The sequence below is a fragment of the Crassostrea angulata genome, chromosome 1, assembly GCF_025612915.1.
Source record: "Crassostrea angulata isolate pt1a10 chromosome 1, ASM2561291v2, whole genome shotgun sequence".
NCBI classification, from domain to species: Eukaryota; Metazoa; Mollusca; class Bivalvia; order Ostreida; family Ostreidae; genus Magallana; species Magallana angulata.
This window is the reverse complement of record NC_069111.1, coordinates 9,153,131-9,179,776: the sequence shown is the minus strand read 5'-3', so window position 1 is coordinate 9,179,776 and position 26,646 is coordinate 9,153,131. Positions and strand designations below refer to the sequence as shown.

The following is a 26,646-nucleotide window of genomic DNA, read 5'->3' as shown; positions in this document are numbered from 1 at the left end:
ATACTTTGCTGCGTCCAGCGTTTTTGTTTCATTTCCAGAGAAAGCCCAACGACAATGTTCACTATTCAGGTAAGCGACCGATTATACATCTTTCATACATGTTCATAAACCATATGAGGTTAATGAAATAGTTTAAGCAAAATTGAATTTTAATTAAAAGTCAAATTTAGTGTATGATTCAATGAAATTATCGCTATTTATAATACAAGAATGTGTTTTATTGTTTTATCTAACTATTAGAATATGTGACTATTCCAGCCATAAGCCATTATTTTGTATTTGGGTTGAGCTTTACGATTTGAATATTTTTCGATTCTTTAAAGAGAGCTCTTGACCCACAATAAAATATTCTATAAACTTCTTTCGTCATTAACCATTACTTAGTAATTAGTTATATACTTAGTTGCTGTATTTTTCTTTTCAAGAGGTTTAGACAGTCACAAATGGCTTCGGCCACCTGAATTTTTTTCAATTGATATTTTTATTGAAAAGCTAACTCAAAAAAAGCATACTGGTTTAATTTCGTTTCTATTTGATTCCATGGATCAGTTACGGTATCAACCTCTCGTAAATACTGTGTACAGGGAAATATTCGCCCCCGTTTTATTTTCGTCTCTTTCGCCCTCGTTGTCAAAGGGCGAATTTAAGACTGGGCGAATTCTATGTTACAAATAATGTCTCTGTAAACACAACTGCATATGGGCGAATTCTATGTTACAAATAATGTCTCTGTAAACACAACTGCAACTGGGCGAATTCTATGTTACAAATAATGTCTCTGTAAACACAACTGCAACTGGGCGAATTCAAGACTGGGCAAAACTGTATGCAAGTGTAGAAGAGCGAAAATAACACTGGGCGAAAATAACCCTGTATATACAGTACATTGGAACTGATGCATAGAAATAGTTAAAACACACCCATGTGAAGAAGTTACTGGTAGGGGTAGATTTGCCCTTACATACAAACCTTTATTATACTAACTTATACCGATTTCTTCCTTCAACTTTCCTCACCTTGAATTCAAACTGAAGAAAAAACTTTCTCTACTGTAGTAGGATGTTTTTTTAATGGTGCCAAGTTAAAGTTCATTTATTTCACTCAAAACATAAATTATGTTACATTATGTACCGAGAAAATAATTACAAAAGGATATAAAAAGTACCAACGCAGGGGTAAAGTAAAGATTATAGTACTTGTATAGTAAAGCAGGATTTATTAAATACTGTCTTAAGTGTTTACCTAGGAGAATCGACCAACTGTTTTTGAAAGCCGCATGGTCCGATTTTTTGGCTATTTCATTATCAAGAAATTTAATTTTCATTCAAACTGATCATCTTAGAAAGTTATAGAATTTCGTCCATTCACTCCATCAGAATCGGTCTCCTTTCAAAGTTAAATATTCAATTAAAAAAAAAATCTTTATGGGCAACACAAAAAACAAACCAAAAATGTAACATGGGAATGTTTAATAAAGGGAACTGTTGGGTTTCGTCTCTGAATGATTAGGTTAATTAAATCTGCATGATATGCATAGTTTGTGAATAAAACAAACTTCAGAGATATTAGTAAACAAAATGTTTATTTGCCAAAATTAAACATTATGACTTTTATTTATAGCGATGTCAAATCATGATACAATATTACAATCATATACCTGCCTCGACGTCAGGGGCGAATCTTTTATGTGAGGCGAATTAACGCGATATTCATTTATGTCGTTTCTTTTGTAAACAAAATTTTGTACAATTTTTTTTTCTTAAAATATTGCTGAATTGACCGGAAAAACTACTGCAATGCCTATTATGATACACATACTTAGTATAACCATCGTTCAAGGGCGTACAATAATCGGACCAAGCAGCTTTAAAAAGAGTTTACTACGGATTTTGTTGTCGACATATTTTAGTATTCAATCTAAATTTTAAAGTACATTGTACTAGGGTTTCTAAGATAGTTTTTATTAAATAGCTGTTTTCTTATTGATTGCCATGCAATAAGGGACCACAAACGACGACCTCCAATCAATTAATCTATTACCAGTTCCGTTTTACACCACGCCCTCTTACTGAGAACTCAGATTAGTGGTATCTTATATTTCTTAATTTCCTACAGGAAACTGCCCGACTTTTTTAATTCCGGTAGGAAATACTTTTATCATATAGAAAATATTATTGCCTCATGATTTTTGGGAATGTCCTGAAGAAAATGATTTCTCCTATGGGTATTATTATTTTCTTATGGATGGGATATCAATTTTAAATAATATATATATGTATGTATGTATGTGTGTGTATATATATATATATATATATATATATATATATATATATATATATATATATATATATATATATATATATATATATATATATATATATATATATATATATATATATATAAACACCTGTTAGGTGAGAAAACATTAAAAACAGAATGAGCTATATGTTTTCTTGCCAATGGTCTATCATTTTTGTTTAATATGAATTTTCACAAAACTGCATCTTTAGCGGGTGCAAAATTAATGCCACCTTGGCACTGGCCATAATTATCCGACGCAGTGCTAATTGTTCAGTATTGTTGCTAAATGTTCAGTATTGTTTTATTTGCTGCTATTTAGGACCCAACAATGAAGTTTTGCAACGTAAATTGACACTTTTTTTTATCAAATACCACCACGTATCGCTAGGCTACGAATCCAGGATTAAAGAATGTGACGTCATAAATTTGACGCTGATGTGTTGCATCCGCTTAAATAACGATATAAGACCAGACACTCTTGTAAACTTAAATTAATAATTGTGGTAAAAACGTGAAATAGATGAGATATACGTAAACAGTTTCCTGAATAGAACATTTGCTAAAGGCCAAAAGGCAAATCTACCTGCCATACTATGCAACACTTTATCACGCAAAGCCAACTTGACGGAACAAGTCGTCGCTTTGTGTAATCGCGACGTCGACGTAAAAGTCGTTCACAAGACAGAGCGATGGCGCTCTCTGTGATCTGTTTACACGGGTAGGTGTCGTTAGCAAGACGATATGTTTATAGGAAAATGAGATAACGTAGCGACGTACCGATTTGTGTAACAGCGCAATGCGTGGAGAATGGAAGCATCGCGAGAGGTCGTAATAGCGTGACAATGTTGGGCAACAGTTTGCGAGCCGGTCCGACAGATCAACTGTTGCCTTCTACCCCAGTCTACAACTGTATAGTGTTACGACTGAGTCGATAACGCGACAGCAAGTAGTGCGAGGCTACGCTAATGAGACGGCACTTGTGCAAAGTTAGGTTACTGTGACTGCATTATTATGTTATCTGTATTTTGCAGAAGCGACGGCGTGTTGTACGAAGTGGTGTTAGTAAACATGGCGTGTTGTATAATAACTCATGTTAGAAAACATTGCGTGTTGTATAATAAGTCATGTTGGTAGACATGGCGTGTTGTATAATAAGTCATGTTGGTAGACATGGCGTTTTGTATAATAAGTCATGTTAGTAAACATGGGGTGTTGTATAATAAGTCATGTTAGTAAACATGGGGTGTTGTATAAGTCATGTTAGTAAACATGGCGTATTGTATAATAAGTCATGTTGGTAGACATGGCGAGTTGTATAATAAGTGATGTTAGTAAACATGGAGTGTTGTATAATAAGTCATGTCAGAGAACATGGCGTGTTGTATAATAAGTCATGTTAGATAGCCAGCATGATATCTGATTGCGCGCCTGCGCGTTGTTCGAAATTGTTATTAGCGCAACGTCGCTCATGCTAATTTGAATGTGTTGGCATGCGAAGAGATGATAACGACACAGCGCGTTTTATAATGTTAATGCTTTTTTGCTTATTTTTTGTTTACTTAGCGGGGTTTTCTCCACGTACTTTTGGGCGCTAATGACTCTATCCTAATACCATGGTTATGCGTTCCTGCCATATACAGTCAATACCAAATTAAGCAGAGGGACTAATATAGAACAATTATGCTTCGTGGTACTTCTGGTATTGATAGTTTGTGTCCTTAGAGCCATATAAAACTTGAAATGAAAATATTGAGTTACTGTATACCTTTCATGATTTCCTACATTATAAGAGGTATGACAACACTCCCCTCGAGAACGTACTGTGCTTAGTACACTTAAAGTGGTATTGGAAACCCCATATTGTGACGTACTTCATTTTGAAATAACTCATAATATAAAGTATAATTTTATAATTATTCTTCAGTTTTGTTACTCAACAGTGTAGCGCAAGGGGTTAAAGCGTTAACTATGAATCTGCCAGTCATAAGTTCAGGGCTTCTATAATTTTTACCTTTCCAAAAAACTCTTAAACTTTTTTTTTGGGGGGGGGGGGGGGGTCATATATTGTAAAATTCGAAGATTCTAAAAGCTGAAAGTCTTTTGATTATAATGTACTTTTATCAATATTAATATCGACAGGTGTCCGATCTTGATAATATTGGTAAACACGAACAGTTCTCTCTTTCGCTACTATGTATTTAGGTGGCAGGGGACAGTTTTTTTGATACAATTTATTGTAGCCAAGGGATGCATGTCTTCGGAACTCTGTAACTAGAATTTCCTCAGTTCCCATTCAGCACAAATACCTTTAATTCACTCTTTATAAGGCCAATCATCAATTTTTGAAGAAAATTACTAATCAAAACCTGTAAAATCCTCTACATACTGGTTTTTATGAGATTTTGACCCTTTCATAATTTGCTAATTTTTCATGATTTTTCAGCTTTTTAGACCTCCCCCAGCTAATTCCCTGCAGAGGGTTGACCTTCCGTACCGCGTGCATGTTGCACTATCACATGTCAGAAACTTAATTACCGGTGTAAAGTTTACAATGTCCCATCCACCTTCTTTTCGTGTTATTTTACCTCCCGTCTGTAACTTGCAATTTCACTGTGTAAAGTCAGCACAACAGTCAAAGCCGCAGGTTTCGCATTTTACTTCTGATTCTCATGTACCTTACATAAGGGGCCTACATATTGCATATCAATTTCAACAAGAGACACCCCTCTAACTAATGATAATCATTAAAAATCATTTCATGAATTTTAGCAACACTCATAAGCCTTCAAGTACAGCAACTCTCAATTTTACAAAAATATTGACGGTTACTTTATTCGAAACTGTCCCTTGCTACCTTAGGTTAAAACCTTGATTTTTATTGGGCGCCGTTTAATATTTTTGAGGTATTTTCTGATATCAGGTAATGATTTTCAAATTTCAAATTTCTGTTATCAGAAAATGATTTTTTGATATCAGAAATTCGAATTCTTGAAATCAGAAAATACGAACCATTTTCTGATATCAGAAAATACGAACCATTTTCTGATATCTGAAACTCAAACTGATTTTTGATATCAAGAATTATACTTTCTGATATAAAAAATTCAAGTTAAGTTGCGAATTAATTTCACATATTTAGTAAATGCTCCCTTGACCCAAATATAAATTGCTAAACTACATTGCTCGATTTGCATTTTAATATTTGTTGTTTTTATTTGAAGATTTATTTAATGTAAGAATTCAATAAGTGTTCTGGTCTTATGTATTGAAAGCGCTTATTGTAGGTCTGTATTATTATGTGGACGAACATGCCAAAATGAAATCAGATATAAAACTAGGTATACTTTGTTATTCTTAACAGGCATCTAGAGATTTGAAACAAAATTTCTTACGAGTTACAAAAGTTGCATCACAGGGAGCATTCATGATAGTAGTTTTATGTAGATCTTATTTTCTGATATTAAGAAATCGATTTACTGATAAAAGAAAATACAAATGATCTTTTGATATGAAAAAAGGATTTTCTGATACCAAGAATTCGATTTTTTGATATTAAAAAATCAACTTTATTTATTTATATAAAAAAATCTATTTTGTGATATCAGAAAATCATTTTTGATATTCAGAATTCTATTTTATGATATCAAAGAAAAAATCTGATATCACGAAATAGATTTTTTGATATCAAAATTTTTATTGACACCAGTAATTGTTTTTTGATATCAAGAGTTTGAATTTTCAATATCAAATATTTATTTATTGGTATCAGACAATAACTTGAAAATATTAAAAAGGCGCCCAATAGATTTTTCACACTAAATTTCATTCTAAGAGAATATCCAGAAAATCAACAAAGAAATGATTTTTTTTCGTCAAATGGGAATAAATACCCAAAAAATGTAGGTCTTGTGAAGTGCAGATCTTTTTTTTTTTTAATTTCATACATTTTCATGTATAATAATTTTGTTTCTCGGAAATGGTTTCACAGAATGGTGAAGTAAATTTCCTTCCTTGTAGATGTTTACCCTCGTTTGTGTGCTGGGCATTGTGAACTGCTCCCTCACCTGGGAAAAGAAAAATATTGGCGACGAAAACTATTATAGAACATACCTACCCAGATGGATTCAGATGATGAACAGATTGGCCGCTAGGGGGCTCTTGTCTGTTTCTTCCGTACAACAATATGGTAAGGACTAAGCTTTCATACTAACAATTTCATCCTAATATAAATTTTGTTATTGTACGCATTTAACCTAAAGATTTTCCAGGAAAGCGGAAGTATTTTTGTTCTGTAATTTTTGTATACGTTAATGTTATGTAACTGATAACAACATAATAAGAATAGAACTCCTGAGTACTACCAAGCTTGTTTCGTGTCCTCTCAAGGTTATCTTTGGCCATTGATAAATTACGTCTCACCGAATTTTGGACAACTTGTTTTTGGTTCAAGTGTATTTCCAAATAACGCATGACTTTTAATGAGAAATTGGGATCCTATAACAAACACAGACGGAAAGAGAAATCATATGTATAAAGATTTTAAAGTTTTTAATGGAAAAAATATAGTGATTGTAATTTATGTGAACACAAAATCTTGAATTTTTTTTTTAATGTGAAATTTTGTGAAATAGATTAATGAAAACTCATCACAGTTTCCGATAATGTAGTTTTGTCTACAAAGTTTACTCTCGATGGTGCCATATGTGACGATGCATACTTAAATATTATTTGGTTTACATCACAAAAACATCTGCTCGGTCAACCGATGTACATTGTAATGTTTGGATACATGTTTTTCTACTTTTTTCTACCATTGTCATTCAATTTGTATATATGGCTGTAGTGAATGTAAGTATAAAGTATACTGAATATATATATTCAATTGATAATTGTCTGGTCTTACAGAACAGTTTTTGTCAACGATTAGACCTTTGATCGACAAATCAGACGTTTGAGTGGCGTACAGACCCAACACTAGTGTCCCAATTTTACATGTATATCTTATAGTTTCGTCGCCTGGCTCCATTGTAAGCAGTGTAACTAAAGACATATATTGCAACAAATAGTGTTAGAACCATTTTAACAAGAGCTTGGACTTTGGGTAATTGTGTTAAACAGCAAAGTGACGTAGGCCTGTCTATTTCATTGTCAGCCGCTCAGCCATGGCTCTCTGAAATCAACAAGATTTGTCTGACTTTTGAGCTAAGACTACGCAATCGGTGCATATGACGCTTGAAACTGCGTCATTTTTAACTTGTTTTGACGCAAGAATTAGATAGCTACGTCCTACTGAAAGTCCAAGGTCTTGTTAGAGTGGTTTTATTTGATCCTATGTTATGGTGTTTATATGTATGTGCTTATCAAAATTCTTAAAATGTTTGAAAAATGTGTCACTAACTATATCATAAACTTCACTGTAAAGAGACAAACTTTTTTCTTTTGTATATTATACATGAAGTACTTTATTGATGGTTTAATGATAAAATGAAAATTTAAAGTTGTATCAAACAGAACTAACTGAAGAATTCAAATTGCATTATATGAATTTAATGCTTTAAACGCTTATGCTTTAAGTTTTGAATATGAATTTTCTTTTCAGATTGGTCTGTGTGATGCAATTCCATAATACCGGTATCTTTGAATACTTGAATTGGTATCACACAGATCAAATGAAAAATTCATTTTATATAATAAAGATGTGAATTGTCTTACTTAGTGTTCTGTATGTAATTTTTATATGTATAATAAAAATTAAGAGTTTTTGTCAAGTTGTGTTTTATGAATGTATATTATTGGTTTCTTTAGAGAAATTCTTTCGCTTTTGAAAAATTTTGTTCGTTCATATTTTGAGATGTTGGTTTAAAAAGATCTTTGCTTTTGGATCGAAATTGATTCGGATTGAAGAAGCCTATTTTATTTTTACATATTACACTTGTAGCTTGCAATCAGATCATGGATTTTCAAACTGTGTAAATTGATATTTGAAATCGTAGAAACGAGAAAACGCTTTGAAACTACCAGATGTTAATTACTATTCTATTAATGAACACTGAAATATATTATATCTATTTAAAAGTTATGTAAATAAACTTTTTAAAAAGAAAAACCTGAGTCACAGATCTGGACATAAACCATTCTGTAATAAGAAATATACATGGCAACCCATGTGAGAGCGAACGTGACTGCCTTATCTTACATATCTATAAGTGGATAGCACTGCATCAGCCGTGTCACAGATCTGCCAAGCTATTCATATCACCATGGCTGTCCGGTTCTTTGTGCTCACCCTAACAGGTATCTGTTTATATTTATGGATATTCATATCACATGCAGTCTCTGTAGAAACCAAAGCATTTGACCGATTTTCATGTAACGCATTATACATGTATCCGCTACTCAGTTATTTGTGCCCGTTTCTCTTGCTTTCCTGTTTTGTATGCCATATCTTATCCATTATAAGACTTATAAATTTGTTCGAGAATCAAAGCAGTAGTAGAACATCAATGAATTTGAAAAATCCGTGATTCTTGACTTCTTACTCGCGTTTGAAGGTATGGGAAAACTTATCAAAGCCGACATTTTGATTGAATGAAAATTTTCAACCTCAACTAAAAATCCCAACATGTTAGCCACAAATGGATGTATGTTTTTAAAAATAACATTCTAAGACATTTGCTGTTTTATCATGAAGCTAAGTAAACAATTTAGTAAATTAATCCATTGAGTAAGATATATACATGTGTACACTTACTGCCGTAAGCTGATGGAAGGACATAAATTATTGTTGCAAAACGCTTCGGAACAAAACCACTAGAATGCGAGTGTTAAAAGAGTTACTAAACGAAAATTCAATATGTATGTTTAACATGATAACACACTAATCCGCCTGATTTACGTCGCTCACGTATGACGTCACTTACGTAAAGAATTTATCTCCGCCTTCGAGTTTCACTGCTAAATGTGAAACTGAGGGTAAAATATTCAAGCACTGTTCTTGTTGACACTGACAAAATACGCAACCAAAAGATTGCAATAAAATGTGACACCATGCGCTCCAATCCTAAAACATGTAGCTGATTTGATAATGTGTAAGCAGACGAACGTTATTTAGGCATCACGCTTGACAGTTTTATCTATTTCGCGATTCTCAGTCGATTCGATCGATATTAGTTTTAGTAAGATCGTAAACAATAAAATGCATGGTCTTGGGACAGACGTTTATCGTTTTGTGATCGGCCTCGCCCGATCACAGTTGTACATGTATTCGGATGATGCATCCTGCAAATTTTACTATTTGCGCACGCATTGCACCTCGCACTATGCTTTGTTTACTATGCAGGAGAGCTTCATGTAAATATTTAATTACATGTAGTTTAACCAAAAAAAAAAAAATTATTTTCACGCGTTTGCCTTGAAGTTAAAACATTCTTAAAGATAAATAATGATTCAAATCAAGTTTTTTTATATGCTTAAGAATTTTAATCGGAAATACACTTCACTGCTGCGAGTTAAGTTGATTATTTCTTGCAATATCAGGAAAAAAAGATACATTACATTACAATATTCTCATAACATTATATTGCCATGAAGCTGACCAGTGATACCATATGTCTATCATTGAATACTTGTTATTTCTGCAATTATTGCAACCGTCATCTGCATATGAACCACCAAACAAAAAGCAGATTGTTGTTGGAATATTCATGTATGGTGTTTATCAAATGCTTAATTTACGATGTTACTAAATCAGTTTTATGCTTCTATAGAAATGTTCATGTTTATTTTTAGCTTTATCTATCGATGCATTTTTCCTTGACAGTGAGTATAGCGTCATTTCATCTTATTCTTTATTTTAACACAGTTATGTTAAAGTTGTTTTAACTTATCGTATGTTTATAACGTTAATAGAAAAAAATTCTCAATTTTGCAGCTATAAAACAAGGCCAATATAACTCATACAACAACATTGAGCCATGCAATCGTAAGTAAATGAAATACCCATTCTTCTGCGAGGGAGGGGCAATTAGTTTTACTTTAGCCTGCGTAACAAATTTTATGACACATATTTTATTATTGCTGCAGTGAATTCTTGACATCGAAATGTCCAACAAATAGAATAGCTTCTTATATCCTAAATTTGATTTACCTTTTCGTTTCTTTCAGATATACAGAACCTAATTAATGAATGGGCAAAGCGTCGAGAATATGACGGTGAGCAAACACGCTTGTAAAATACAGTTCACAAATGTAGTCGTGTTGATTAAGAATAATCATGATAATGAATTGAGCTCTCCTGTTGGTGTCCTCCAGTAATGATAATCTGTAATAATACATGTAATAAGCAAACACATGTAATTAATATTTCATACTATGAATATATCATCTGAATACTTATTTATTTTTTAAATGAACTTTATGTTGATACAAGTCAAAAGCACAGAAAATGAATTGAAACCAATATTGTGCAACATTTTTTCAGCTATCAGACATATCTACAGCTTTATTCTGAACCGTCAGCGCAACCATAACGGTAAGTTGTACTCACATTCAGCGATCTGAAGCAAGGCATGAAGCATGTTACTATATATAGACATTAAGAGGGGACTCGGTGGTCGACGAACCAACCATCAGATCTACCGCCTTAAATTTTAAAAACGATTTGTTTAGTTATAAACAAATGAATATGCCTTCACTCGTGTTTTGAAATTACATACATTTTTATACCTCAATCAGATTTGTAGTTAACCATATATATCAATTTGTGAACCATGAACAAGTTGTATTGACAACTCCATATACTCCTTATGTACGAATAAAACGGAAACGATGCACCAGGAGGGGGTGGGGATGACCCCCTCCGCATTTTTTTCAAACACGTTTTATTTGAAATTCTTATTACTGGCTTTGCATTATGCGTGCCTTGCATATTGTTAATATTGTGTATATATATATATATGCATTACTGGTGAGCCTAATGGCTCAAATTTATTCTTTCATGTATTTTTCTGTTACGAAAATAAAATTTCCCATCAGATTTTGAAATCTAATGGGAGTTTTGTTCAAATCCTATCGGAATTTAAATTCCTATATGAAGTTCTTTCATTCCGATAAAAAACTCGAAATATGTTTTTCCTATGGAAATAATTTTTTCCCCTAGGAACTCTTTAAGCAATTGTCTATCGTATTATACTTTTGAATTTTTCAAAACATGCACCTTAAACGGGTGCAAAAATATCACCTTGGCACAGGCATAATTATTCGACACAGTGTTATATGATTAACGTTCGGACGGGTGGAGGCGGTGTGAAAAATCGAGTGCTCGTATAAACAATACATGGTTATGATGTAACGAGACGACTCTTTTTCACTTTAGACAAGAGATACTCCTACTCAAGCGATTTGGACGAGGCTTTTTATCACCATAACTCGGACCCGGATGGTACGTACCAAAGTTTTTCCATTCGCTAAAATACTTATTGAATTTAGCACTCTTGTCTTAAGAAGGATAACCCCTTGTGAATAAACATGTGAAAACAATGACACTATTCTTTTAAAAATATCTTTTAAAATGATGGTGGAAATAACACCCTTCTCAGTACGTTAAAACTGAACAATTTTAATAGTACATCGACACACATTTAAAAAAAATCCGAGCATATATTCATGTGATAAATAGAGTCCAAGGAATACTTTACATATCATACAAAGAGGTGCCCCGGTCCTGATTAATGATGAATTCCATCAAAAGTGAGTAATTGCAGTCTCAATTGCAATATGTGTGGATGTATTGTCAGTGGGTTAGTCCCGATGGGGCAGTCCCGATGTTTTGTAAAAAATCCTTTTCGAAATACTAGCATAGTATTCGTAATATTTAGGGGTTTTCAATTGGGTTTCCGGTTCCCTTTTGTTTACAGATATACCAGTATTCATTGGATTACATGTATATTCCGGTCTGTATCATGGGCGCGTCTTTTAACCACAATGTCAAACATTGCAGTTACCTGTAAATTGTGTATATAGCACGTATAGGTAGTTATACCAAATATATAATGAATGTATTCAATTAATATCATCAGTTCATTGTGGTATCATTGTGATTCATTGTGGTATCATTGTGGTTCATTGTGGTTAAAAGACGCGCCGTCTATCATTTGTGAATATTGTGAGGTATTTCGGTACCGATTCTTTGTACATGCACATATTTAGGTTTATTGGTCTCTATTTAAAAACACTGTGCACAAGGTACTCCGATCCCACACATATCACATATAGAGTGACATACAGGTCTCTAGTGTTCGATGCACTTTGGGATATTCCGATCCAATTTGCACATACATAATTATACTGGAGCATTTCGGACGTCAATATCCGGAATAACTCCTTGGAACTTATTTGGAATAAGAGCGGATTTCATAAGTTAAAAATGTTTATGGAAACACTGGTGACTTGTCCGAATGTTTCATAATTTTTGCAGTTGCCATTTGGTTTTGAATAATCGTGTGTTATAGAGTATTAGCATGTTCGATATAATATTCTTCTTCTTTCTTCCTTTTGGAATATAAGAATTTTTTTGTTATTTTTAGAGAATAGGCTTCGAGACCTTATTACACACAACACTGAACCTGGCTGTCTTAATAAGTTACAAACGTTTTGTGAAGGTATGTAATGTCACAAAGCAACATGAGCTGCTATATCTCACAGCTCAACGAACCAATCAATTTTATAATCAGGTGATTTGTACTGTAGGTCTCCTTCATATCCAACAACATTCTCACGTGACAACAACGCACAAACCTACGGAGAAACCAACAGAGAAACCGACGACGACCGTCCAGGTAACCACACAGCCGATCACCACAAAGAAACCAGTTACCACCACTATGCCACCCGCCACTACCACCATGCCACCCGCCACCACCACCATGCCACCAGCAACCACTAATATGCCAGGAAGCACATTGCCTCCTCTGAATCTCAGTAAATATCAGTACTTTTGATAAACCATACTACAATATTACCAAACTATAAGATATATAATATACTAGTTCCATAATCGTTGTTATATTGTTAAAATATTGGTTTTGTGCTGTTCTGGTAAAATAAATTTGTAGTATCAATTTTTTGGGCATTGATTTGAGAAAACGGAATGGACAACGTCCAAATAATATTTTGTAGATCGTGCATACATGTGTATAACCAAATTATTTTATTTAATATCGATACCAGCGTGATGAAATAAAAACAACAAATTAGCATACTAGCATACTTCTGTTTAATTACCATGCATTTAGTATATTTGATAAGGTAGTTAATGTTATATGTTTCTTCTTATAGAGACATGTGATCCTCTGGCCTTTGTGATGGTTCTTGCAAATGGAAACCAAGTTCTTAACGACAATGCCGGACTTTGCACGGACGGGACCCACAGTGCACCCGAAGCGGTCGTCATGCAGACCTGTAAGGCTCCGGCACCCTCGGCATGGACCGCCGGACCCAAGGTAAACAGACGAGAACTTTCGTTTGAGTGTACTTTTGAATTTACTAGTCGACATAATCCAGGCGTTTACATGTACATCCTGTATTTGTGGGAAGGGGGGATGGGGGTTGACACAAATGTAGGTCTGGATCATACTGAAGTCTGCACTGTGCAATGGTGCTTACTGACCGAACGTGATGATACTGAGGCCTGTCAGGAAAAGCGAGGACTAATAACTTGACACACTTCCTTTTAATTTTTAGGTGTTGGAAAACTGCGCCAGGATTCCTGCGTACACACCGATCGCCACGTTTGAGTTTGGTCAGTACAATCTGGACTCTTCCTCCCTGTCGGGAATCTTCGTGGAGTGCACGGATGACGGGTTCAAGGTCAGTGTTGTAAATTCTTATTGGGACTTCCCAAACAGAGACATTCACTGCGAACTATTTACAATGAATGAACTTTGAAATGAACAGTGAACAACATATGAAGACTTGTTAAATCAAATACTTGTAAGAACCACACTCACAGATTTGTTAATCTAGGCACTGTAAACTATTTAACCTTTATTCAGAGGTTAGGCTTGCAAAACGAGGTCCTATAATCAACAAAATATCAGCAAGTTGGTCCATGGTAACATTGCCATCAACAGGTCTCTTTTTGTTTTGTGTACCCATATACTGTGGTTTCATCAATATTTGTTGAATACCAATTTTCGTTGATTTCGTTAATAAGTTTATCCTTGAAATTAAATATTCATTGAACTGCAATTTCTACTAATATTTTTTATTAATAAGGTCATTGGCCACGAATTTACGTATCCTTGAAACTGTGATTTTCACTTTATCCACGAAAATTGATACCCTTGAATATTAATGAAACCACAGTAGTCTGTCCCAAAATGTTTATGCAGCGCATTTGGACGATTTTTAATTATCACATAAAATGCACATACATGTACCTGTAAAAGAAGTGCAATTGAAATTGATGAATAGGAAAAATATCCAGAATATCTTCAGATACACATTTTCGTTTTTCACTCAAATATTTGTAGTTACAAAAACAGATTTCTTATGGATATTTATAATGGGAAATGTTAGATTTTGATGTCATTTGGAATACCTCGCACAATTTTTCATCGATCTCGTCCCATCCGGGTACTTTTATTTATGTTACAATGCAAAATCCCCGTAAACATTTTCTTTTAAGCTGTGTATTGAAATCTGACAAGCTAGAGTGGGTGTTTCAAAAGAGAAATAAAATTTTTTTATACTGTTGAATGAACATCGTACGAATCCTGTGATATTTATATATATATTTAATAATCAAAGAAAATGCATTGCATTAATAACTTAAGATAGATTGTAATAATTAAATGTAAGATGCTACGTACGTTAATCTAGAATAGGTCAATCGAACCCAGCCTTATCTATATTCCACTATAGTTTAACTCCATTACCAGTAACAGAAAGCAATAAATATATTAGTTTTATACATTTTCTTTGACTTTTGATTATTTCTAAGGTGTGTATATCGCTAACTGTTGTTTATCTGTTTATTAGATTGCGGCACAGCTATGCGGACATGGTCCAGAGATCTTCACGCTTCACAGGGGCGGCTCCACTCTGCGACAGAATCCCGATAGTTATTATGTCATTAACATATAAAAATTTCCGGAGGGTGTACCTCGTCTGCATATTATTCATTTACAAAGAGCACATCAAACAAATACATCATCTAAAGTCTGTGCTTTATTCATTTGATCATTTGAACCGAGAACCTCTGCAAGCGTTTGCATATACATGTGTATTCCATTAATGAATAAAACAAAGGATATCGTAAAATGCGGTAAAGGGATACAAGTTATTTTAAAAAGTCTCCTTGAAAAAACCTCTTTATTCACGTTTTCTATGTATATGGTTTGATTGAGGAATCTTCATATTTGGTGAATAGTTATGATTAGTGGATTCCTTGAGTTTCACAGACGAAGGGATTACATTATCACAAACACGGTATACACAATTTTATATGAAAAATTGATGAAAAGTGTTGTCGATGTCAGGAGGATACTGTATATTCGTCCTTTGAACACTCAAACAAATGATTTATAACTTCATGTATACTAGGTGTGATTTCAAAAAATATTCGCTGGTACGTTTAATTTCGACTTAAATAACACGAAATCTGCTTTTGCAAAGTACTTTCCAACCCCTTAAAAATGCAATATTCGCCCTTGCATCCAAAATCTTTGTACTTGGTCGCTAAACACGTATACATGCATGCATTTATACAAAAAGTCATATACAAAATGATTTGCAAACTTAAGAAAACTTCTTTGTTGATATTGGCTCGTGTTGTGCACTGGTTAAATCCTCCATTGTTGAGTTAAAGATGCAAAATTAGAAGCAAAAAAACGTGTACATGTTCTTCAATCGTTATGTCAAATTCAATTATTACAAACGCCTTGTGCAAACAATAATTTATTTAACAATATATTTTTTTTAAAACAAACTCAATAAAATAAAGTTTTCATATAATTAGTTCATATTTATATTAAGAAATTCAGTAAGGTAAGAATGTGCATCAACATTTCATTAAATATGTATTTACTAATAAATTACATATCGCTTTCTTTGCTTACATTGTACATTGCTTATTCAAGTAAACGGTTATATTTTACAATCTTCTCATATATTTTCGTTGTGGGCAAAACTTTTAGGTAAGGAAGAAAAATACAGGAATCCGGGTGTCCTTTTGCACCACTTTCCAAAATATCTGAGATAATACTGTAGTTTTGGACTGATGACGGAATCTCTACAGAGATCAATCAAACTGAATACATGAATATATCACAATAAGTTTTTATCACAGTAAGCTTATATGTGGATCACACTTGAGAGGTACCGTCTGTCTCTTGTTTCATCGCTTTGTCAACATCGATGACCCATTTCTTTATCCACTCCTCCTTCTCTTTCGTCATCAGTTCGTTTTCCTCTATGTACTGCTTCACGTCAGAGTACGCGTAGGAATCGTTGACGTCACGCCACGTGTGCCAAGTCCGTTCGGAACTCGCTTTTTCGTCCACAGAGCTTGGTAAATTATCTCCATTCAGAACCGGGGTTTGTTCACTGGAAGACGATTTTTGTGGTTCGGGTTTTCTTTTCTTTTCTGGCCGTTCTCTCTTTTCCACCGATACATTGCCTTGCGGTGTGTGACTACCGACCCTGGAGGTTTGAGCCTTTATGTTCTCGACTTCGTACTGATTGTCTACCTCTTCTTTCAATCTCTTCAGCTTGTCTTTATACTGTTCCTCGTGCCATTTCCGGAACTGCTCTATTTTCTTCCTGATAGAGAACTGTTCCTCGTTTCTGGCTCGGCTGTAGTCGTGGAAAGACTTGTGGCGCTCGGTCCTTTGCACTAGTCCCATTTGATTACTCTGAACCTGCAACTTTGCGTTTTTGTCTGTATCATGCACGTGGTTTCGAGACGTATGTTGATTTGCATTCTCTTTCGTTAACTTTCGACGATGATCTAACCGAGACCGTCTTTCTATGAATGGAGAGGAAGCACCAATTTTGTTAATACTTTCGTGAGAAAACGATTGGTCTTTTCTAATTCTAGTAATTTCCACTACATTATGCTGGGGTTGATTCTGGGGGGTTCCTGCGTTATTACGAGAGAGATTTGAGACCCTCGTATGCTCCTTCTGGGGCATGGGTGACGAGACGTCGTGTTTTGAATATTGGCTATGTAAAACATACGGTGTCGTGACGTCATGAACACGTGATATTCCCAATGAATTAATATACGGCGATTCTGCGTCTATATGGTTAACATACGGTGTAATGACCTCCTTACGCTGATTGTTGGGAGTCCTAGAAATTGGCGGGAAAAATGAAAAGTCTCCTCCTCTTCTCTGAACCTGCTTTGCACGTTTCTTCATCACCATTTTTGCACGCGACCTTGGATTGATGTTGACGTCAATTGTGTCCTTCATTAAATGAGTTTCTGTGTGTTCGTGGTAAGCAGGGTTTGGAGAGAACGAGCCTTCATCACTTGTAACCGAATACTTTAACATTGTTGTGAACCCATGGAGTCAACATCGGCATCCATCCACTGTGCTCAAATATTAATTCCTCTTTGTTGTCTAGCACTTTCTGCAAAATCCAAAGAAGATTTTGTTTATATGAGAGATAAATATAACCTCCATTAAATATGATGTGCTGCATGAGATGAGTTATTGTTGAGAACACTTACAAATCTCGTCCACACGTCTTCAATCCATTCACCAACTATCAAAGAAGTTCACTGTAAAATAGAAAAATAAACACACCATAGACAGATCGGTTGTTAGTATTGCACGTATTCTAAATCATAAAGAATCTCCAGCACATACACTCTAATATATATTGCTTTGAACGGAATGATTCGACTGATTCACTAAATACATAGGGGAGAGCTTGCTCCTTCTATGGGTCACACTTCGCTTGTCCTCAAAGGAAATTTAAAGGTTTTACTTGGTTATCTTTTGTTTAAATACAAACGATTAGACTTTTGATAATTTTTCCTCTCATTTTTTTCCTAAGGCCATCGACTCTATTGTGTTGTACGAAAGAAATGTCTACCGTTTGAAAAGAATTAATAATTTATTTTACGACGCAAATACTTTTCAATCAATTTATTTGCTATTCAGTACATGAGTCTATGCATACCATTAAGACGCTATGTTTTTAAAAGACAATAATGGTATGACGATTCATATATAGGTTTTAGCCTTACCAAATATTATTGGTGATTCACAATGTTACGCTTGTCAGTGAAACTTAACGAATTAACAGTTGTCAACACACAACTTAACAATTGTCAATATGTTGTCATTTTTGTCATAGTTACGGGTATAAAGCGATTTTTCATCAATACATTTTATTCATACTATCACAATATTCATCCACACAATTTTATCAGTACCCAATAATACACGACAGGAATAACAGGCGAGATCAGCGCACAAGTATTCAAAATCTGCTTTCAGAATGTAAATGTAAAATGAATGTATATATATGCTAATATCTGGTAGTTTACTCTGGTTGTCCGTTAACCAGTTAGCACCGTTCCTTTCAGTGGATATCGATCTCGCGGTTTAAAATCATTATCATTAATAAGCTGATTAAACACGTGAATAAAGTTGTCTCAATACTGGTGCGAGTGAATGGGGGAAAACGAAGAGACTTGCATAAAAGCCTCAATCATTATCTATAGATCCACTCTGGTTAATTGTCGGCTGGAATAGGGATTAAGCGTATTATTTATGACAGAGAATGCAAAGGAATAAGACTTTTTTAGTCTGAGCATATGCACACACTTACGTTCAGGGAATACACTTTTATTTTGAGAATCAATTTCTCTTAAGGTTAAACATTTTTTAGCTCCTGACACTAATTTTCAACGTTATCATATTAGGATTTCCTTTTAATTTTGTACATTTCCAAAGAAAGTCTCATTTTTCGAGCTCATGATATTGATAACTTTCCTCATTTTTTTGCAGCTGTTTTTTGTTAAAAGTAGTAAAAGACAGCTCATCGGGCGCCATCTATTTCACAATCAACAGTTCTGATTTACCATTTATTTAAAGAGCCTTTTGAAGAATATTCAATGATAGTACTTTAACAAACATCCACAATTAACACTTCTTTTTCAAACAACACTATTTGAGAATTTCAAAAAAATTACTTGCTTTATAATTCATACGACACATTTGATGTTATCAGAACTGTTTTGAAGGGATTATTGCATATCATCACATTTAGAATTTTCACTCACACTGAGTAGATGACATGAAGGAATATTTCTTTATATTACTGTAACCAGAGGCCACTAAACATGAAAATATTGTATATTGCTTCGAATTCCTCTCCTTAAAAAGGGGGCATTCATTACATGGTCTTTTTTGAAGGATACTTTACTTTAATAAAGGATTCAAAATGCTCCGAATCTATTTGGTTACAGAATGTAGTCCCTCAACCACGTAACATTGTATGACAAAGCTGTGAGAGGAAGAGATGCTTCCTACGATTCGCAGCTTTTCCGCTCCGTTCACATGCTGGGGGTCCGGACTCCATTAGTAAGATACCATATTTGATTATTCTTCATGATTTAAAAAGATTAAATGAGCCCCAAGACCGGAAAAGAATCAAGTTGAGAATAATTAAATTTTCTATAGCCCTTCAGTCAATCGAGCTTGCCAATGAACCAAGTGTGGGGGTAACGTTTGTATCCATTGTTAAGCACCTGATATACCTTTTGTTTTCTTGTCAACTATGTAATAATTGTTCCGAATCAAAAAGAACAAGTGATCGTTTTATCTCTACGTGTTATCAAAGTCACATTCTTAAGAATCGTGTAACTAAAGATTTCACTTGCATTATGATTTTAAATGTCTGAACACAATGAGTCCTTGTTTACCAAGTGAAATTAAATGGAAACATCATTTAGGACTTTGTAGAAATCCGAGAATCGATGGGATCTGTTGTGGGGATAGGGTCGCGAAATCTGATAAATCCTCGTTATGAAGGAATTCAGTGATCCCGGTCGCATAAAACAAAAGAGAAAGTCTAACGCAAGCAACAAGACGGGTGTCTGATATCTTGGTTATTGAATATTGGTTCAGTGGGTTCGTTTCTAATCCAACTCGTTTATTTTATATCAGGTTTATGTTCTAGATTGACTTATGCCAAGATTTATCGTATCTTAGGGTTATCTTTGATTAAATATCATACAAATCATACGATTTCTTATTATAGATTAACTTTTATTATTAACATTCATTTTCTCTACAAACGAATCACGTGAATGTTACGTAGACAGTCGATGCTGGTTCGTGACCGGATGTCTATATAGAGACCTTAGCAGGTGCCCCCTGGACCTGCATTGAACTCCCCTACAGTGTTACCGATGGACAATCCACTAATCACAATCAAGCCAAGTCTTAAAAGCTTGTTGACTTTTCTTTACGTCAAACCACTGATAACATTTTGTATCCACCATTAATATTTTGATTTTTCCCTATATAGCATGTCCGTGTGACTTTTAAGGTTAGACTTCGGCATGAAATGGCATGTAATCTTTTGATTTACGAGTGTTGCCCTGTTTCGTTTTCTGTCTACTTTTCTTACGGCAATTACTATGATACCATGAAAAGAACGCGCATGTTTTATTTTTCAAATTAAATTCATACTTTTTAAAGTGACAAACCATTGGAATAGATGTTTACATTACATTGATAAGTTTGCCTAACACTTCAATGCCTTTGTGATTCCATAGATGTTATAAAGACTTGGATTCTAAAGAACAATAAAGTTCTTATATCATTGCTAGGTAAGGTCCGTTCGTTCACCAAATGCAGAGGTTTTTTTCCCCCTTACTTACAGACGCAACAGATATTCGGCTATGTTGATTCATGAAAATTCATGTATGCATGCTCTTGATTAAATTCTAAACTTTGAGTTGCATTTAAACTTAATCAATATTAAGAAGTAAATAAAGAGAAATTACATATTCAAAAATATGATCATTTCCATACAAAATAAATATTGGTCTTATCTCTTAAAATATATGTGGAAGCGGTTCTGATAATAAAGAAGAGGACAGTTGGCCACATAGCTTCAATATAATGAACAACAACGGCCACTTCGGCTCCGTATGACCAAACTTCTGAACTAGCTTTAGTATATACATGTAGTATACATGTAATATACTGCTATAAAGACCCCTTCTAAACTCACAATAGGGTTTACAGTACAATATACAATTTTGGTATAACGGGTTGTTTGGCACAAGAGATGAAGACTTTTTAAAATACCCCACATAATTTTCATTTCTTAGTTATACCCCCTTGCAAAAATGTCTAGCTCTTCTTTTGAACTAAATTTGAAAGCAACATTTATCTCAAAATGCTTTGTGCCAAATTTTGGTGAAATTGGCTCAGTGATTTTACATAGGAAAACAAAAAAAAAATGTGAAAATTTAAGGACAGAACATTTTTAATTAGCAAAGCCCACCTTGCCCTTTGGTTCAGGTGAGCCAAATAGTGAACACTAAATGGCTGAAATTATTAATGCTATTTACCAAAATTCATTACACGATTAATATTTTATTTTTGGGTGACAATTGCGCTTATATAAAATTCAACTTAAATGTGTTTGGTGAAACATGACATATGGTGTTTGACCTAACAACACACTCTAGAAACGAGACAACATATTCTTCGGTTTTTAATTGTCAGGAAAAAATATGTATTCCTACCTGTATGTATTGACATCGCCAGGAATCCTAAAAGGCAATTCAGCTCACAAAATCTGCAACACAATGAATAAAATTGATTAAATCGTTCGGAATATAAAGCAACTGGTGTGTTATTGCTGGGAGATAAATACCACATTATACATTCAGTTGACCATGCTATCCTAACGGAACAAGTCGCAATCCCACATCTCCATTAATGGAGTCAATAGCTTTAAAATCTGCGTCTTATACATGTGTTGTGTGAATTTAAATGACGATGATAACGAATACCATCGATTCTAATTTAACGCTCAGCAGAATTTTAAGTCTTTTCTGAGAGTGATCTAAAATGGGTGTTGATGATAGCTCGCTCCCATTATAGCTAACTACTGGCTCCGGCATTGGTAAAACTGTCTTATTCATGTATCGATCCTGATTGGTGCATTGCATGTTTGTATGATTAGCGTTTATTTGCTTATATCTTTATGATATGCAGATGATATTTCATAATGTGTCGACACTTATTCTGATTGATATGAAAAACAGATTAATGATTGCATAGAAATTTCCCATCACCATCTTTGTTAAGAGCGAATCATTTTACTTGAAAAATAAAAAAAGAGGCTGGCGAAGCACTTGAATGTAAACTTTGTCCTAGCAACTTTACAGCTGACTTTGAAAATATTACACTTTGCCTTAATTTACAACCACTCGATTAACTTTTTAAGTATCATTGCATTTGCATTATAGCTGACTTTTGTTGTAAATCGGTACAATTGTCTTCGACAATCAAGAACTGGACTTAAGGTGGCTCTATACACCACTTTTTGATGACGCAGTACGCAAAAAAGTAAATCTGGAAACATGCATTTCCGGTACTGGCTGATTTAAACAGAGGTGAATTGTATGGGAACCGCTATTTTGAAAAAATTGTTAAATGGATAGATTTAATTTGATAATTGGAAAATTCATTACTTACAAGTAATGTGGTATGTGACACCTTCACGTTGTGTGGTATTATTTATCGAAATAAACAATAAAATCAAGTATAAATTTTTAAAGAGTTTCTTTAGCATCATCGATATGTTACACCGTAGCGCAGTGGGTTAGTGGGTTCACTGACTACAAACCAGTAGGTCATGAGTTCGATTCCCGTTGAGAACAATAAAATTTTTAACTTTCCAAAAATTTCTAAAACGTATTTTTTGGTTGAATACCGTGAAAGAAAATTCTAAACAGGTGAAAATATTTCAATTATAATATACTTTAATGCACATTAATATCGACACCTAACGGGGATGAGAGGGTTGCTTTGAATTTCTCTCAGGTTGGGATACATAAATCCTATGAGCCTAGTCAATGTTCCCCTTTATTTATTTGACTTAGTTTTGCACTAAAGCGAATATATTCACTTATACAGGGCAAACTCTATAATGAAATATGCATGTATTTATCATTCCAACATTATATTTAGGAAATTTTCTTCAACTCAGAAATGAAAAGTCCCCAAGGTGTTTGGGCCTTGGGACTTAGGAACCATAACCCTTACATGAGGAACTTTCATATCAAATAAAATTTAAAATATTTTTTGTGTTTATTTGCAATTGTTTTCATTCAATTTTTTATTTCACATTTATTAAAATACATTTTCTTATAACATCAAGCAACTTTTTCAGATGATTTGTCAACAGAGTAAGAAAATATGAAAAAATATGTTTTGGGGAAATACTAAAAAAAATTGCAATAATAACATTTTTGAATGTTAAGAAGTGTTACATTTTTTTTATGTGTCCGAAGGAAATATCCATCATATGACAAAATAACTTCTGTCAATTTGTTGATAGCTGTCTTTTTAAAAAATATTTTACAAAAACACGAAAAAACATTAAAAAATTCTTTAAAAATACCTATAGTATCCCTATTATCATTTTAATATTTGATAAGTATATGTTTTGTGGTCTTCTATTGAAAATTGGAATAAACTGTGGGTGTATAGAGCCACCTTAAAACGTGACTTTTTCTGTGACAAATTCAATTGTAATAAGTGAATTAAATGCAACTTTTGACCAACTGTTACAGCCAACATCCTTAAAAAATCAACGAAATCATACATTCCACATATAATCATAAAAAGTCATATGAGAAATTGCGGCGATTTAACACTAAGTCTTGCTTTCCTTTAATAAATTATAAGTACATATCAACTATACGTCAATCGATGGTATTTAAAAATAAGTCCAATCCGATTGTGTGTGTTTTATTAATTACTCATGAATGTGTGGGAACCAAGAAAAATCTCGCAATGTCAGGGAAATAGTTTTACGTTTCGTTTATATACTTAATATAGAGAACGAAGGAATGTTATAAAATATTTTATTCTAGTCGGATAGTCCGACAGTTTGTTTGAAACTCAGAAAGTAAGGTGTACTCAAAATGGAGTAGCAAGGTCATGGTTATAGGGGAGGTCAAGGTCAGGAAATTATGATACAGATGAACTGTTCTCGCTTATACGTACATGTATTTTTGGAGCTAAACGCAAAATAAGACTGCACGGGTTGAACAATTTCTTTGAAAATTAACAAAGCAAAGTCTGACGGAGAGACAGAAGGAGGAAACTTTACGACAAACATGGTAAACACTGCATACCATGTTCATAATTTTGGCGGGCATAAAGCTATAAAATTTGCCTTTTTTTCGTTAAGTTCCAATTCTTAATCCTATGCAGTCTTAAGCTCTATTAGAAATAACACTAACTCCAAATCGGCTTACAACTTAATCTTAGGAATTCTCGTAGCAGCTAGAAGGATTTCTTTCCATTTCATACATATTCCGCAAAACCAAGACAGATATTTCCAAAGAAATGACCATATTGATAGACAATAACAGCGTTACTGAGCTCCGGGCGACAAATTCGGCATTCGTGTCAGCCAGCAAATCGTTCAATAAAAAAAACTTGTCTCCAGTATGGACAGAAAATATTTGTATATTGCAATGCTGAAAAACGTGAATTCTGATATCAACGTTATACATGCATGGAGATACCAAGAGATAGCGGCATGGGTGATCGAGGATTGTGATAGCTGATCTTATGCTGTTCAGAAGTTTTATAAATCCGATACTGGTGCGTGTGATATAGCTTATCTTGTCATTAAGCTTCAAGATAAATGAAATAAAAATGCAATTCTAAAACCACGGTGATAACTTATAAATCTAGAGATCGAGAAATCGGTGTCATAACATGGCATCCACTTTGTATCATAGACAAAGTCTCTCGCAGGCTTTTCTTTCATTTGTGCTGTAATGTTATACATAATCTGATTTACAAATTATAAGTATATATGATTGTCAGAATGTAAATAAATTAGGTGAATTTGCCCGTGCATGCTTTTCTTACCTATGCTGCTAGTAAATGAGTGTGTTTTCTTTACCTATAATTTCATTGCAACTTTAAAACCATTATATTGCAACAACAAGCCGCAGTCTTTGAATGTGTATCGGGGACATTGAGAAGATTAAAACACGCTAGTTGTTGAAATTGCTTCCTGCAATAAACGACCGTTTTCTCTGTTGGTACGTAACTTTAACTAATTTATTCGTTTATGAGTTTTTTAAAACCCGTGGTGTGGGTCTCGGCAAGTTAAGACGCACAGTAGCTAGGTTATTTAAAATTCCTCTTGATTTACAAAGCGGGATTTATAATTATTTCTGATCCTTATATTAACTTTCCAGTACAATGCAAAACCAAACAAAGTACAAATGGTTAAACCAAACACAAATGGATGACGGTTTTATACAAGCAATATAAGTTTGGATGCAAACAGAAAATCGATATACATTTGCCCATATATATCGCATGTATGTATGTACATATGTATGTAATTACTTGTACATGGTGATTTACATTCCAATACAACATACATATAGGTATTTTCTTACCTTCAACAATAAAATTCAACAAATTCCAGGTATTGTCAAACTGTGTCAAATATATACAGGCAGAACTAATGGTATAATTCCGGATATATACATTTCCAAGCATACAGGTACTTCTCTAATCCATTTAAATAACAGCGGGTTTCGGTAGTCAGTAGGTTTCCTGTGCTGTATAACGGAGAATCTCGTAGCTAAGTAAATACAACGGGTTTCGAGTTTACAATTACTTATCAAAGAAGAAACATATTCCGGGCACTGCCACAGAACATACGACAAAACATAAGAACCATTCCTTATCAATGGAAAAATTCAATCCTTTAACGATGGAATAAATACATAGGGATAAGGCGTCGATTGCAAATCCAGTGAAAAAAATCAATCTCGAAGGACGGTGTGAAAATTTTTCATTACACAAAACACGATCAATTCATTCATAGAGTGAAAGAAAGGTCCCGCCCAATGGACACAGGAAACATGAGGGACAAAATGAACTTTAACATATCCCTCACCGAAGAATGGTCTATGGCTGCCAGAGGGTTATGTGTGTATTCAATAAAACGTAGAAATTAATTTCAGGACAGATTAAAACGGGAGAACTTAACGGTAGATTAAACATAGTCTATGTTCAAACCCCTTTTTATTAAATGCATGAAATT

General features: G+C 33.9%; 2 protein-coding genes across 3 annotated transcripts; one reads left to right on the top strand and one right to left on the bottom strand.

The window, feature by feature from the left end:
• The first annotated feature begins 8,491 nt into the window (after positions 1-8,491).
• LOC128182577 (uncharacterized) lies at positions 8,492-15,524 on the top strand. The gene is made up of 11 exons (XM_052851297.1): positions 8,492-8,595; positions 10,090-10,119; positions 10,232-10,282; positions 10,465-10,512; positions 10,781-10,831; positions 11,675-11,740; positions 12,885-12,959; positions 13,048-13,278; positions 13,636-13,799; positions 14,041-14,166; positions 15,340-15,524. The coding sequence occupies exons 1-11, from the start codon at positions 8,562-8,564 to the stop codon at positions 15,442-15,444; spliced, it is 981 nt and encodes a 326-aa protein (XP_052707257.1). The 5' UTR covers positions 8,492-8,561; the 3' UTR covers positions 15,445-15,524.
• A 708-nt stretch (positions 15,525-16,232) lies between these two features.
• On the bottom strand, positions 16,233-26,514 carry LOC128182562 (uncharacterized). 2 transcript variants are annotated; one of them, XM_052851279.1, is made up of 4 exons: positions 25,994-26,514; positions 22,079-22,131; positions 18,035-18,085; positions 16,233-17,934 (listed from the first exon to the last, which is right to left on the bottom strand). In XM_052851279.1, the coding sequence occupies exon 4, from the start codon at positions 17,853-17,855 to the stop codon at positions 16,665-16,667; it is 1,191 nt and encodes a 396-aa protein (XP_052707239.1). In that variant the 5' UTR covers positions 17,856-17,934; positions 18,035-18,085; positions 22,079-22,131; positions 25,994-26,514; the 3' UTR covers positions 16,233-16,664. The 2 variants fall into 2 exon arrangements, with proteins under 2 accessions (XP_052707239.1, XP_052707245.1); XM_052851285.1 differs by lacking the exon at positions 25,994-26,514 and adding an exon at positions 22,210-22,231.
• Positions 26,515-26,646: the final 132 nt, after the last annotated feature.

Coding starts and splice junctions, on each gene's coding strand:
- LOC128182562 (XM_052851279.1), bottom strand. CDS start 17,855: ATGTTAAAGTATTCGGTTACAAGTGATGAAGGCTCGTTCTCTCCAAAC.
- LOC128182577 (XM_052851297.1), top strand. CDS start 8,562: ATGGCTGTCCGGTTCTTTGTGCTCACCCTAACAG. Junction 10,513..10,780: donor AAAGCGTCGAGAATATGACG/GTGAGCAAACAC, acceptor ACATTTTTTCAG/CTATCAGACATATCTACAGC. Junction 14,167..15,339: donor GCACGGATGACGGGTTCAAG/GTCAGTGTTGTA, acceptor TCTGTTTATTAG/ATTGCGGCACAGCTATGCGG.